Source organism: Saccopteryx bilineata, chromosome 1 (assembly GCF_036850765.1).
Source record: "Saccopteryx bilineata isolate mSacBil1 chromosome 1, mSacBil1_pri_phased_curated, whole genome shotgun sequence".
Lineage (NCBI taxonomy): Eukaryota > Metazoa > Chordata > Mammalia > Chiroptera > Emballonuridae > Saccopteryx > Saccopteryx bilineata.
Window position 1 is genome coordinate 159113964 of NC_089490.1, and position 15446 is coordinate 159129409.

Genomic DNA, 15446 nt, shown 5'->3' on the forward strand with positions numbered 1-15446 from the left:
CAGCAGGGGTGGGCCGGGGCGGTTCAAAGAAGGAAACCTTAGTCGGCTGCTGCTGTTGCTTCTTGCTGCCACAAGGTGTCACTTTTGAAAACTGAGCCCAAATAGCCTGACACCAGGATCAGTCATTGCCCTGACTCTTCCAAGCAAAACAACTCCACTCCCTCAATGCCCCCAAAGTACAGTTCTTTTGGTTGGTGTGCCCAGCCGTGCCTCAGATGCTAGCCGCTAACCCACTGACCCAGAAACTCAGCTTCCCTTGCTCCTGAGCCTCTTTCACTCTCAAAACACAGAAGATGTAATTAATACATGTCACGTTTTCTGCAAATGAAGGGAGGCGGGTACATCCCTGCATCTTCGTGGGGAAGGCTCCTTCCTTGGCTCCAGGGGCCCTGCACCCGGACTTACAAGGAGGGGGCCACCATCACCGACTCTAATGTGATTCACCCCACATCTCTCCTTCTAAGGAAAGCACCTGAAATGATTTCAGGGGCCTTACTTTGCCCATCCTAAGAGAAGCTACCCTCAGAAAATCCAAGATGTTTTCCTGGGCCCTTCTTTTAAAGGGGAGGGAAGCCTAAACTTAATTGCTGGTCAGACAGTCCACTACATTATGAACAAGCTAATTTAGTTGTTGGTGAAATAAGTTATCTTCATTCACTCATAAAAGGTAGCATGAGAAAGCAGCTTCTGAATAAACAGCAAGGAACAGTGACTAGAGTTAAACACACTCTCAGCCCATTTGCCCTTTACTATACAATGGGAAATAGTTCTATTTATCTCATCAGGGGATACTGTAGGGATGTTACCTGGTTGTGGCTCCTGACCCACAAAATCCTCCATTTCTGCCATTTCTTGTTATGTAAACACCTGGTTTTATCCACTTGGGAGAACCAGCCTAAAAAATACAAAGTGGGGGGAGGGGTCAGAACAGCAGAAACTGTAAATACAAAAAGCAAAAAAACCAAAACAAACATGTAAATCTGCTTATGCTTTGTTTCCCCAACTAGATTCCAAAGCCCAAAGGGCAATTTCTGCTCTAACTTATCTTTGAATTCTTCACAATGCCTAGTACACCACAAATGAATTTAAATATGTCAAAAATTCGTGCTTGACCATTGGTTTTCAATACTAGTCGTATCTATAGAACTTTAAACTGATACAACCTTTCTATTCATCTTTAAGACAACTCATTCTGAAACGAGAATGATCTCTAGTGACCAGAACTGTGAAAGTGAAGTTATGCAGCTTTGCTGCTTTGGGTGCCATCAGCGTTCCAATCAGGTAGAATCAGGTAAGCCCTGAATGCTTGTGCCAGTGCAATTTAGTCCCAGCAGGTCTCAGCAGGAATGTGAGAGATGGATGGAACTTTGGACATTCGTAGGGTTCCCAGGTGTTGTGTTAGGCACTCCAGAGTGAGGAAGGACAAGTGTAATAACTAGGTTCTCTGGATCTCCTCCCCAGCCCTCCCCCACTCCAATGAGGAAGGCGCCCCTACTTGGGGCCCTGTGCAGGACCATAGCATGTGCATCTGTGGGGCGGGGGGGAGAAAGAGAAACACCAATGAGGAGAAATGTCAGATTCAACCTGTCTCCAGTCCACCAACAGACAAGGTCATGGAGGGAGACCTGGACCCATAGAGGCTCAGAACAGGGGGCGCTGCACAGACCGGGTGGGGATATGCTATCCTGGACCTTCTCTGTCATCGTTCCCCGCCCCACACGTGCACACAGGAGAACCAGAGGAACAAAAGTGAGTAGCCCTGCAAGTGCTTACTCCCCATGTCTGCTGTTGCTATTTAGGTCACTCAGCTGTGTACTTCAAAGCAGAGAGTCACCAGTCCTTCTGAAATATGCAGAATGTTACCTGATCTGTCAACCCTCATCAGACCCATAGGCCATTAGTTAGGGAGACTGTGCCTTATTTACATATTAAACCCAAATAAAAATCACAACCCATTATTTAAAGCAGCTTCTTGCTCTTAGTTTGACTGGGGATAGTAACTAACCAAATGGTTTCTGTACTTGATGGGTGTTGTTGAATGTGATGCGAATTCCTACTATGTGCAACGACATGAGCCTTAGGCCCTTATCTCCCCATTCTTTATCTTGCAGCCCCCACTCAGACCACTCCAAATCCTTTACAGTTCTCCAAGACAGGATATCCTATGGAAGTTCCAGGCAATTTAGCACATGCTGTTCCTTCTGTGTGGGGTACCCTTCTCTCTTCTTCTTGGTGAATTCCTGCTCCTTCTTCAAGATTGTGTTTTAGCATTTCCTCTGTGAAACGGTGTCCTGATTCCCAGCCACTCCCCTGTTGTGTCACCACAGTTCCAAGCACGCCTCTGTTATAATGCCTACTATGCTTCATTTAGGTCTCTTCTTCCTTATTGAGCCATGAGCTAGTCAAGGTCCTGACTGCATTTGTTTCAGTGTTGCATTTCTATCAATGAAGTGCAATGACTGACAAATACTGACCGAATGAATGAAATTATGGAAAGCTTTTTTTTTTTTTTTTTTTTTTTTTATTTTAAATAATTTTATTTTTTTTAATGGGGTGACATCAATAAATCAGGATACATATATTCAAAGATAACAAGTCCAGGGTATCTTGTCGTTCAATTATGATGCATACCCGGCACCCAAAGTCAGATTGTCCTCTGTCACCTTCTATCTTGTTTTCTTTGTGCCCCTCCCCCTCCCCCTTTCCCTCTCCCATTCCCTCCTTCCCCCCGTAACCACCACACTCTTATCAATGTCTCTTAGTTTCACTTTTATGTCCCACCTACGTATGGAATAATGCAGTTCCTGGTTTTTTCTGATTTACTTATTTCACTTCGTATCATGTTATCAAGATCCCACCATTTTGCTGTAAATGTTCCGATGTCATCATTTCTTATGGCTGAGTAGTATTCCATAGTGTATATGTGCCACATCTTCTTTATCCAGTCATCTATTGACGGGCTTTTTGGTTGTTTCCATGTCCTGGCCACTGTGAACAATGCTGTAATGAACATGGGGCTGCATGTGTCTTTACGTATCAATGTTTCTGAGTTTTGGGGGTATATACCCAGTAGAGGGATTGCTGGGTCATAAGGTAGTTCTATTTGCAGTTTTTTGAGGAACCACCATACTTTCTTCCATAATGGTTGTACTACTTTACATTCCCACCAACAGTGTATGAGGGTTCCTTTTTCTCCACAGCCTCTCCAACATTTGCTATTACCTGTCTTGCTAATAATAGCTAATCGAACAGGTGTGAGGTGGTATCTCATTGCCGTTTTGATTTGCATTTCTCTAATAACTAAAGAAGATGAGCATCTTTTCATATATCTGTTGGCCATTTGTATTTCTTCCTGGGAGAAGTGTCTGTTCATATCCTCTTCCCATTTTTTTATGGGATTGTTTGTTTGTTTGTTGTTGAGTTTTATGAGTTCTTTGTATATTTTGGATATTAGGCCCTTATCTGAGCTGTTGTTTGAAAATATCATTTCCCATTTAGTTGGCTTTCTGTTTATTTTGTTATCAGTTTCTCTTGCTGAGCAAAAACTTCTTAGTCTGATGTAGTCCCATTCATTAATTTTTGCCTTCACTTCTCTTGCCATTGGAGTCAAATTCATAAAATGCTCTTTAAAACCCAGGTCCATGAGTTGAGTACCTATGTCTTCTTCTATGTACTTAATTGTTTCAGGTCTTATGTTTAGATCTTTGATCCATTTTGAGTTAATTTTTGTACAGGGGGAGAGACTGTAGTCCAGTTTCATTCTTTTGCATGTGGCTTTCCAGTTTTCCCAGCACCATTTATTGAAGAGGCTTTCTTTTCTCCATTGTGTGTTCTTGGCTCCTTTATCAAAAATTATTTGACTATATATATGTGGTTTTATTTCTGGACTTTCTATTCTGTTCCATTGGTCTGAGTGTCTATTTTTCTGCCAATACCATGCTGTTTTGATTGTCGTGGCCCTATAATAGAGTTTGAAGTCAGGTATTGTAATGCCCCCAGCTTCATTCTTTTTCTTTAGGATTGCTTTGGCTATTCAGGGTTTTTTATAGTTCCATATAAATCTGATGATTTTTTGCTCCATTTCTTTAAAAAACGTCATTGGAAGTTTGATGGGAATTGCATTGAATTTGTATATTGCTTTGGGTAATATAGCCATCTTGATTATATTTATTCTTCCTAGCCAAGAACAAGGTATATTCTTCCATCTCATTATATCTTTTTCAATTTCCCTTAACAATGGTTTATAGTTTTCATTATATAAGTCCTTTACATTCTTTGTTATGTTTATTCCTAAGTATTTTTTTGTTGTTGTTGCAATCGTGAAGGGGATTATTCTTTTGAGTTCCTTCTCAGTTGTTTCATTGTTGGCATATAGAAAGGCTATTGACTTCTGTATGTTAATTTTGTATCCTGCGACCTTACTGTATTGGCTTATTGTTTCTAGTAGTCTTTTTGTGGATTCTTTGGGGTTTTCGATGTATAGGATCATATCATCTGCAAAAAGTGATACCTTTACTTCTTCTTTTCCGATATAGATGCCTTTTATTTCTTTGTCTTGTCTGATTGCTGTGGCTAGAACCTCTAGTACCACATTAAATAAGAGTGGAGAGAGTGGACAACCCTGTCTTGTTCCTGATTTAAGGGGGAAAGCCTTCAGTTTAGTGCCATTTAACATGATGTTAGCTGATGGTTTATCATATATGGCCTTTATCATGTTGAGATATTTTCCTTCTATACCCATTTTGTTGAGAGTCTTAAACATAAAATTGTGTTGTATTTTATCGAAAGCCTTTTCTGTATCTATTGATAAGATCATGTGGTTTTTGTTCTTTGTTTTGTTGATATGGTGTATTACGTTAACCGTTTTACGTATGTTGAACCATCCTTGAGATTCTGGGATGAATCCCACTTGATCATGATGTATTATTTTTTTAATATGTTGTTGTATTCGATTTGCTAGTACTTTGTTTAGTATTTTAGCATCTGTATTCATTAGAGATATTGGTCTGTAGTTTTCTTTTTTTGTGCCATCCTTGCCTGGTTTTGGTATGAGGGTTATGTTGGCCTCATAAAATGTGTTTGGAAGTATTGCTTCTTCTTCAATTTTTTGGAAGACTTTGAGTAGAATAGGAACCAAGTCTTCTTTGAATGTTTGATAAAATTTGCTGGTATAGCCGTCAGGGCCTGGACTTTTATTTTTGGGGAGGTTTTTAATGGCTTTTTCTATTTCTTCTCTACTGATAGGTCTGTTTAGGCTTTCTGCTTCTTCTTGACTCAGTCTAGGAAGGTTGTATTTTTCTAGGAATTTATCCATTTCTTCTAGGTTGTTGAATTTAGTGGCATAAAGTTTTTCATAGTATTCTACAATAATTCTTTGTATATCTACGGTGTCCATGGTGATTTCTCCTCTTTCATTTTGGATTTTGTTTATATGAGTTCTTTCTCTTTTTTCCTTGGTAAGTCTTGCCAAGGGTTTGTCAATTTTATTGATCTTTTCAAAGAACCAGCTCCTTGTTCTATTAATTTTTTCTATAGTTTTTCTGTTCTCTAATTCATTTATTTCTGCTCTGATTTTTATTATCTCCTTTCTTCGGCTGCTTTTGGGTTGTCTTTGTTCTTCTTTTTCTAGTTCCTTAAGGTGGGAAGTTAAGTGGTTCACTTGGGCTCTCTCTTGTTTGTTCATATATGCCTGAAGTGATATGAACTTCCCTCTTATCACTGCTTTTGCTGCATCCCATAGATTCTGATATGTCGTATCGTCATTTTCATTAGTCTGTATAAATCTTTTGATCTCTGCACTTATTTCTTCTTTGACCCATTCATTTTTTAAAAGTATGTTGTTTAGTTTCCACATTTTTGTGGGATTTTTTTCCTCTTTTTTGCAGTTGAATTCTAGTTTCAAGGCTTTATGATCAGAAAATATGCTTGGTACAACTTCAATTTTTCTGAATTTGCTGATGTTGTTTTTGTGGCCCAACATATGGTCAATTCTTGAGAATGATCCATGTACACTGGAGAAAAATGTATACTCAGTCACTTTGGGATGAAATGTCCTGTAGATGTCTATCATATCCAGGTGCTCTAGTGTTTTGTTTAAGGCCACTATGTCTTTGTTGATTCTCTGTTTGGATGACCGATCTAGAGCCGTCAGCGGTGTATTGAGGTCTCCAAGTATGATTATATTTTTGTCAGTTTTTGTTTTAAGGTCAATAAGTAGCTGTCTTATATATTTTGGTGCTCCTTGGTTTGGTGCATATATATTAAGAATTGTTATGTCTTCTTGATTCAGTGTCCCCCTAGCCATTATGAAATGGCCATTTTTATCTCTGAGTACTTTTCCTGTCTTGTAGTCAGCATTATCCGATATGAGTATTGCTACACCTGCTTTTTTTTGGATGTTATTTGCTTGGAGTATTGTTTTCCAGCCTTTCACTTTGAATTTGTTTTTATCCTTGTTACTTAGATGAATTTCCTGTAGGCAGCATATAGTTGGATTTTCTTTTTTAATCCATTCTGCTACTCTGTGCCTTTTTATTGGTGAGTTTAATCCGTTTACATTTAGTGTAATTATTGATACTTGTGAGTTCCCTATTGCCATTTTATATCTTGATGGAAAGCTTTTGATGAGAATCTTCACCAAAGGATGTTTAAAAACCAAATCGGCTCTGGCTGGTTTGGTCAGTGGATAGAGCAGCCCAGGTTTGATCCCTGGTCAGGGCGCACAGGAGAAACAACCATCTGCTTCTCCACCCCTCCCTCTCCCCCTTCTCTCTCTCTTTTCCTCTTGCAGCCAGTGGCTCAGCTGGTCTGAGCGTTGGGCCTGGGCACTGAGGATAGCTCAGTTGATTTGAGCATGGGCATCAAATGGGGGTTGCTGGGTAGATCCCGGTCAGTGTGCATGCAAGAGTCTATCTCCCCTCTTCTCACTTTAAACAAAAAATTATTTTTTTTAATATGATTAGAGTCCTGACCTAAAGTAAAGCAGAGTAGAAACAAACAGGCAGGTATGCAAATGCAGCAGCATTAATAGTAAGGACTGCTCCATAGCAACTAGGGATGTTTACCTTGAAGGAAGGAAGACACAGGCAAAGGCAAAAGGTGTAGAAAGGATCCATAGGGGTTTTCAAATACATACTCTTAACGCTGCACTTGAAAGAGGGACAATGCATGCTTTGTGTGGTCCCAAGAGGGGAGTCACTGGATCTACCAGGTGGAAGGTACAGAAAACATATGTTGGCTTAACATTCTCTCATAGTAAGAGTTGTCAAAAATAGAATGATCTTCCTTAGGAAGTGATTAATTTTCTACTCCTGGAGGTATGTGAACCTATACTGCTATAAGCACTTAATGGTGGCACTGGACTAAATGAATTTTAAGGCTACCTCAAGCCTTAAAAGATTCTATGTCCTTAATTGAAATATTCCCCAGTTAAGATGGTAGTGAAAGCACCTATGAAGTCATTCCAGTTCAGGAGAGACATAAGAAGTTCCTGGTTGGAAATGCTAAGTCATATTGAAACCTAGGTGCATTCAGAGAGAAAAGGGTAGATGAGCTATAACATGCACAGGAATATGGTAATACCTATCAGTAACTTTCAATACAAAACTAGAAATTATCTCTAGAACAGAGATCTGTTGTTTTTTGAAGACAGCAGCTCAATGAGCCATAGTCACACAAAACGTTAAGATCATATCACAGCGGGTGCAGGAAACAAAACAAAATACCTGGTCCTACTGGTGGAAAAATCCACTCTACACCTCCAGGACAACTGGTGTTCTGATAGTCAGATTCCAGGAAGAAATTGAGGAGTTGGATGAGGCCCAAAAGAATGAACAAGTGGGTGCTCCCACCATTCAAACACTGAGATTAAGGAAGGCCCTTCTATCTGACAGGGAAGTGGATTTTGAGTAGAAGCGCATGTGGTCACCAAATTCTGGAATATGGGCAGTAGTTTGGGCTTCCTTCAGAATCACAGGAACTTCATTTCATCTGACTCTATTTATCAAATCAACAGTACACAATGGCCAGCATGGGCTGTTAGCGTGTAACTAGCTGAGGGTGGATTGGGTTTAGCTACAGGCAGCGGAGACACCAGACCACGGGCCCCCCACTGTAGCAGTATCTACGGTAGCGGGACATGAATAATTTGTGACCCCTAACTGAAATTTGAGGAAATGGGAAATTATTTGAGTTACGGTTGTGGTGAATTGGGCTTTATATTCCTTTTGCCAATGTTCAAAAACTGGCAGGAAGGAACCATTTGACTGGCAAGCTAAGACACTGGAAAATGGAAAGGAGTCACATACAAAAGGGTGAGGAGGGAGAGTAAAGTGCTAAGCCCTTAGAGAGAAAAACCTATAAACAAATACGTCAATTAATAAGACAGGGGTAGCTGGTATAGACACTCAGTACATAGCCATTGGGTTGAATTAAATGATACAGTAGGAAGGGTATCAAGCTGGAAATTGGTGTGAAAGATTCCAGTTCTGGCTTTGCCACCAATCACAGGAGCTGTAGGACTCCAGACCAAGCATTTTATTATGCTAGACCTTGGTTTTCCCATCTATAAACAGAAGATGAAAGTAGTCCTTAGCATGCAAATGTTCTCCAATTTAGTTGGGTTCCTAAAGGACTGAAGTTCTTATTTTAACATGTCACCTATTGTAGCAACCAAGACTGTACCAAAGATTAGGGCTCCTGTGTAATCAAAACTAGCATGACAGAAATGACCAAATTTACGTTCATTTTGCTTTAAGGAGTAAATAACCCTTAGATGTATAGTCCTTCTTCAAATTATGTTGAACTCCACTTTCCCCCAACAAGAGGCAGTTAATGATGGTGCAATGGTGTGAAGTTTTGGTTTCTGAGGAGAAGCAATTGTAAACAGCCCATATTTATTGCTCATATAGGCACGGTTTTCATTTGTGGTTTATTTCACTTGTATTTCAACTATGTGGTTAGTACTGCAGTTTTGCTTTTAGTACTTATTTAAATTTGTGTGTGCTGAGCCTAAGAATAGCACCTTTTAAATGAGACTGTCTGCCTATTTAGCTAGATATGGGTAGGTTGCACAGAACCAGTTTCCTGTTCAATAATTATGACTTTTGACAGTTCTTGCTTCTTCCACTCTCTCTTTTGTTTGTTTGCTTATTGTCTTTTTTCTTAAAATAACATACCAGAGGTGACACATGTGCAATAGTTATTCGTATACCAGAACAGCTTCATATAGTGGAATTAAATAAAGAACACTCTGGTGCCCCTTCTTGCATAGATACGGACCTTGAGGCCCAGAGAGGGGAAGGAAGTTGTCCAAGATCACATGGTGACTCCAAGTTCAGTGTTCTCCTCATTCCACCCAGCATCCTCTAATCGGAACTGTTTAAACTAAGCCTCGGGAGCTTGGGTAGGACAATGGAGGGAACAGTGCCCACCAATGAGGGGCTCCTTCAAATACATGACAAAGGCTTTAAGAGGGGACATAGCAAAGTCATAGAATTGTACTTAGAAACTCAAAATGAAGCCACTGCCTGAAAATTCTTCAGTGCCTTCATAAGGAAAACAAGCCAGTATATGTGTGTGTGTGTGTGTGTGTGTGTGTGTGTGTGTGTGAGAGAGAGAGAGAGAGAGAGAGAGAGAGAGAGAGAGAGAGAGGCAGAGAGGGAGAGAGATTGAGAGAGAGAAAGGGAGGGGAGGAAAGGGAGTGGGGAGAGACATGAGCATTACACTTGCACTGCTTTCACTGTGTCTGATGCGGATTTGAACGTGTTTATAAAGAATCACCAACGTCCTGTTCTCTACCTCTAGCTCTTCTCCTTAGTCAGAATCCCATCTCACCCTCCCCTGCCCCACATCGTTAGCTCCTCTCAACATTATTCTTGTTTTCCTTTCATTTCTACCCCGACCCCCACCCCAAGGTAGCACTAATAGGAAAAAAAAATTTAAATGCTTAAGTTTAGCTAAGTTCTTCAAGGGGCATTTTGATCAACTTTGGTTTATTTCCTACTTTTAATTAACGTGAAAAGTGCTAGGTGCATAGTAAGAACTGAATCAATATTTGTTGAATGATTGAAGTGTATCTTTTAGATATGTCTTAGATGATAAGATTAATAATGCACAAATTATATTCATTCAACAAATATTTGTTGAGCGTCTACTGTGTACCAAGCACTGCTCTAGGTGCTGGAAATATGTCAGGGAACAAAACAGGCAAATTGCACACACAGGACTTACATTCTGGATAGTGAATAGGGAAGTGAAAACTATTCATAATTTGGAGTCAGAATACTTGGACTTGGGATTCTGCTCCAATACTTCAATGGAACACTAAACAAACTCTCTAACCTCTCAGAGCCTCAGTTTATCCTCATATAGAATGTAAATATAAAAATTCCTATATCCAGAGTTCATTGTAAGGATTAAATATGATTTTTCATACAAAGTTGCTCTATAAACACTTAAGCACCTGCACAAATGTTATTTGTTTTTAGAATATTTAGTGAAGACAATTAACCTAGAAATCAGTACTAGTATTTACTTGGGCCAAGTCTATTTAATGTGGGAAAACAGATGTGACCTTAACTGATAGACTGACTTCCATTCTTGTCCCCATTGACCAGTCACCTTGAGGGTTCCACCCTATCTTCCTTCAAGAGTCTTTGGGGGCCCTGGCCAGGTAGCTCAGTTGGTTAGAGTGTCGTCGCAATACTCCAAGGTTGCAGGTTCCGGTCAGGGCACAAACAAGAACCAACCAATGAATGCATAAGTAAGTGGAATGACAAATTGATGTTTCTCACTCTCTCAAATCAATCAATTCTTTTTTAAAAAACAAGGAGTCTTTGGTAAAGTCTAATCCCTTCCAACAGAAAGGGGACTTAAGAATGAAATAAGGAGAGGGAGGAGATTATTAAAATATGGAATGTGGATGACATTGAGGATTTATTTTCTTTTTTTAAGGTTTAAGTGGCATTGGTGTTGGCAACATTTCCTGACCACCTTATTGGACATTGCATTGCTTTTCCAAACTAGGTATGCCCCAAATGGGGCCATTTAAACACATTAGCTTAGAAGCAAAACCAAAACAAGGGCCTCCAACCCCCCAAGGAAAAGAGAGTTACATTTTCAGCATTAACACATCAGCTGAAGTGTGCAACTTTACAAGCACAGCTGCCAGAAGTAGCTACAGTAGAAGAGGCTCTGGGGTGACATGATGTTCTCCATCCTTCCCCCTAGATGAATAGGTAAGTAAAACAAGCAGATATTTTCATAACGTACTTCATTAGAATTTGAATCCTCTAATAGTGCTCCCCCATGCTTGCCAGAGTTAATGAGGCATAAGATGACATTAACACTACCCCCACGATACCTGAAATATATGTTGTTTTTTGGAGAGGAAGGATTAGTGACTTTGCCTAAGATCTTACCGTTAAGTAAAATTCAAACTAAACCCTGATCCTCCAGATCTCTAGTTCATTGGCCTTCACACAACCTTAATTTCACTTCAACAAACAGGAAAGTAGAATTCCCTTTCCCTCAAGAAATTAAGAAAATCAAGAGAGGGAGAAAAAACAAATCTCCCATCTAACCCTCCTCTTCTTAAGTATGGGCTTTGCGCAGCATAGCGACCTGCTCCCAAAGAGGACAGTATGAAAGGGAGGGGGAAAGAGTGACTTGATAGTGGAAGTGGAGAAACCTACAAACGCTGCTTCAGCCAGGTGAGCAAGGTCAGTATCCGCAGTCATAAGGAATGTCCATGGTATGTCCCTTCAATGTGATGTGATGAGAATGACACTTTAATTCGACTTCCCCTAAACCCATGACTCTAGTCAAACCAGGAAAACAAACAAACAAACACACACACAAAAAAACCCAGACAGACCTCAATAGAGGTGAATCCTACAGAATAGCTGACCCGTAGTCCTCAAACCTGACCAGCACTCTTCAAAACTATCAAGTTCATCAAAAACGAAGGAAGCCTGGGAAAGAGTCACAGCCTAGAGGAGCCTCAAGAGATGTGACAACTAAATATACGATACCCTGGTTGGGATTCTAGAACATAAAAAGGACACTAGGTAAAAACTATAAAAATCCAAATTAAAGTACAGCTTTTAGTTAATAATAATGTTATACATATTGGTTCATTAATTGTAACAAATACTTCACGTAAGATAAGAAAGGAAATTGGGTGTGGGTTATACGAGGACTTTCTGTATCGTCTTCTCAATTTTTCTGTAAATCTAAACTCTATTTAAAAAAATATTCAACCATATGTTACAGCATAAATTACATAAAGTAAACAGCTTACCAGATGTCACTTTTTCTGCTTGGGCTCCAGGAGTTCACTGTAGATGGTGCTGGTTTCCTGGCCTTAGTGTAGACATGTGAAACCAGCTGGGGTATACAGCCCTCTGTGGCCACAGTCACAAAGTCATGTTCCCACAAGCAGAAGTGAAACTGATTTGCCATCAGAGGCAAATTTGTGAACAATTTCCTCCCTCAGAAATTGATTCATGCTATTTCCCCCTTTCATTTAAATTAAACTGTATGTGAATTAGGCATCTTTACATTCTTCTCTGCCCTATTCCTTTTAAATAGACTGCAACATCCACCTGACAGCATCCTTTCTTTGAGGGTGAAGGCTATCTAGATGGATCTGACTTACTTGAGCATATAGGAACAATGCCCCAGTTTCAAAAGAGGCAAAGCACTGGATTGTACACCCAGAAATGCAAGATAGCCAGGAGATAAGGATGATAGGAGGTAGTAAAGATAAACTGATTCTTGATACAAAGTCTTGAAATTCACCAAACACCCAACAACATTGGATTGTTTGATTGCAGGAATCACTCACACAATTTTAAATAACTCTTTCTGGAATTAAAACTTTACATTTATATTTAAAACAAAACAAAACCGGTCCTGGCTGGAGGCTCAATGGCTAGAGCGTTGGCCTGGTGTATGGACCTCTCGGGTTTGACTCCCAGGCAGGACACACAGGAGAAGTGACCATCTGCTTCTCCCCCACTTTCCTCTTCCCTTTATCTTCCTCTTCCCCTCCTGCAGCCAGTGGCTCAATTGGTTCGAGCATGGCCCTGGGTGCTAAGGATAGCCCAGTTGGTCTGAGCACATCAGCCTCAGGAGCTAAAAATAGGTCAGTACTTGAGGATTGGCCTCAGATGGGGTTGCTGGGTGGATCCTGGGCAGGGCACAGGCAGGAGTCTGGCTCACTATCTCCCCTCCTCTCACTTAAAACAAACAAACAAATAAATGAACAAAACAAAATATTTGTAAGATCTGTCCACAGAGAAGAAAGTAGAACCTACTCCACTTTGCTGGGTCTGACCACTCAAATGTGCATATTACATACAAGTGAAAGGTTGTTTTTTCTAAACTTCAACTTTAGGTAATATATGATCTTCAAAGGCAGGCTCAGTCATTACTAGGATGATCTTCAGTGACTGTAGGTATGGTTTTAGTCCAAAGGGAGAATTTAGAAGACAAAGACGTCAAAAAGAATGAAAGATAATACTTAGACTGTGGTCTTTGAGCTTTTGGCAAGAGGGTGTGCCTCTTGCATAAGAAAACCATGGGAAAACCAACATATAGTTCAAAACAAGGATAAGTCAACATGAATACCATCTTCTCATCTCTGTTGGATCTTCTTATCTCTGGGCAAACATCACACCTCGGATTTATATTCGTGTCACATGTGCTTAGCTCTCCCTCTACTGGCTGTTTCTTGCTTCAACTGTTATCAGAGGTACCTAATAACTAAAAGTAATTTTGATCATTTTTAAAGCTTCCTGGGTTCTTTTTGATATTCTTTGATACCTGTCTTTAGACACCTGAACGCTAATCTGTTACAAGCTCGGGGAACCTACAGGGCTGAATTTTCATTGCACTCAGTGGAAACAGTGAAGTAACTGCAAGAGAACACCCACAAGCCCCACCGTCACAGCCAACCCCAACCATGACCAGAATCTGCACTCACATGCTCTGCCTTCCAGTCTGTTAATAGATTAACTATGCACGTGCCTGCCCATCAGAAGCTCATTCCTTCTCGTGTGCATCAGATTTCATCCCAACTCTCCAACTGCAGGACTAGGCAGACTACTTTCCCCTCTTCTCTTAATTCATCAAAGTTTAAAACAAAGAGCGAATTTGAGTCTCAAATTCCTCTCCTCTCAATCTATCATAAACCTACTCCAGTCAAGTCTTCACTTCTATTATTTCAGGAAACCATTTTTAACTTCCCAATGATCCTTGTCAGTTTTCAATCCTCATCTTGACCCATCAAGAGCATTTGACCCAGTGGGTCCCTCCCTCCTCCTTTAGACAGTTTCTTCACTTGGTAACCACACTCTTCCGGCTTTCTTCCCACCTCCGTGCAGCACCTCCTCAGCCTCCTCGTTACTTCTCAATCTGGTAAGAATAAGTTGCCCCAAAGCTTAGTCTTTGGTCTCTTCTCTTTCTTTTCCACTTTCACCGTTTTGTAGCCTTAAATTCACCTCTGTACCTCTGATTCTCAGCTGGTATCTCTGGCCCCAACTTTTTTTTATGTTTTACTGCTCATTAGGCATTCCAAACACATGTCCAAACACACTGACCCTCATCACCCCCTTAAAAGCACATTCCACTACAGTCTTCTTTTTTCCTTTGTTTTTGTTTCATTTCTTTTATTTCACTACAGTCTTCTTTATTTCAGCTAACAGCAATGACATGGTTCCAGTCCCTTGGTCCAAAAGTTTCAGTGTCATCCTTGATGTTAATGTCTGTCTTTCTCTCATATCCCACATCTCACTTGTCAGGAAGCCTTTGTTGAAATCTTCAAAACATACTCAGAATCGGAATACTTCTCACCCTCTTCACAGCTTACTACACTGACTCAAATTGTAATCATCTCTGACCTCGTTCAGTGATTCCCAAACTTTGCTGCACATTGGTATTGCCCAAGGAGCTTTACAAGCACTGATGGTTGGCTCCCACCCTTGGTATTTTGATTTAGTTGGTACAGAGTGTGACCTGGGCACTGGGATGTGTCACAACTCTCCAGGTGATTCTAATAGGCATCAAAGTTTGGGAATCACCTGCATTGGTATGATAATAGCCATCTAACTGACCTCCCAGGACCTACCCTTTCTTGCCCTTAGAGTCTATTCTCAACACAACAAATAGATACTTTAAATCATACCATATCTACTAAATACTCTCCAATCACTTCTCCATGTCACTTGAGTAAAAGCCAAAGGCTTTATAATGGCTTACAAGGTCTCACATGAGCTGGACTTTCCCCAGCCCCCCCCCCCCACTTCTCTGACCTTTGCTGAATGAACTTAGAAAGTCTGGAGGCTTTGCTAAAAACAAATGATAGAGATTTATTCAAGGGTCTTAGAGTATGCAAACTAGAAACACAGCTAGACAAAACCCCAGAAGTGTTCCAAAGAAGAAAG

The 15446-nt window shown here is 40.4% G+C and overlaps 1 protein-coding gene across 6 annotated transcripts in view; it reads right to left on the reverse strand.

Annotated features, from left to right (window-relative positions):
* The window catches only part of NUGGC (nuclear GTPase, germinal center associated), a 55061-nt gene extending 40666 nt beyond the window's left edge, over positions 1-14395 (reverse strand). For 4 of the 6 annotated variants that reach the window (XM_066278585.1, XM_066278587.1, XM_066278586.1 and 1 more), the window contains exons 1-2: positions 12302-12434; positions 807-895 (exon numbers count right to left, since the gene is read on the reverse strand). In XM_066278585.1, coding sequence (XP_066134682.1) covers positions 807-849 — 43 coding nt within the window. In that variant the 5' untranslated portion in view covers positions 850-895; positions 12302-12434. Of the gene's footprint in view, positions 1-806; positions 896-12301; positions 12435-13987; positions 14013-14377 lie in introns of those variants that run through there. The other 2 variants (XM_066278583.1, XM_066278584.1) reach the window with 2 other exon arrangements.
* Between the last annotated feature and the right edge of the window lie 1051 nt (positions 14396-15446).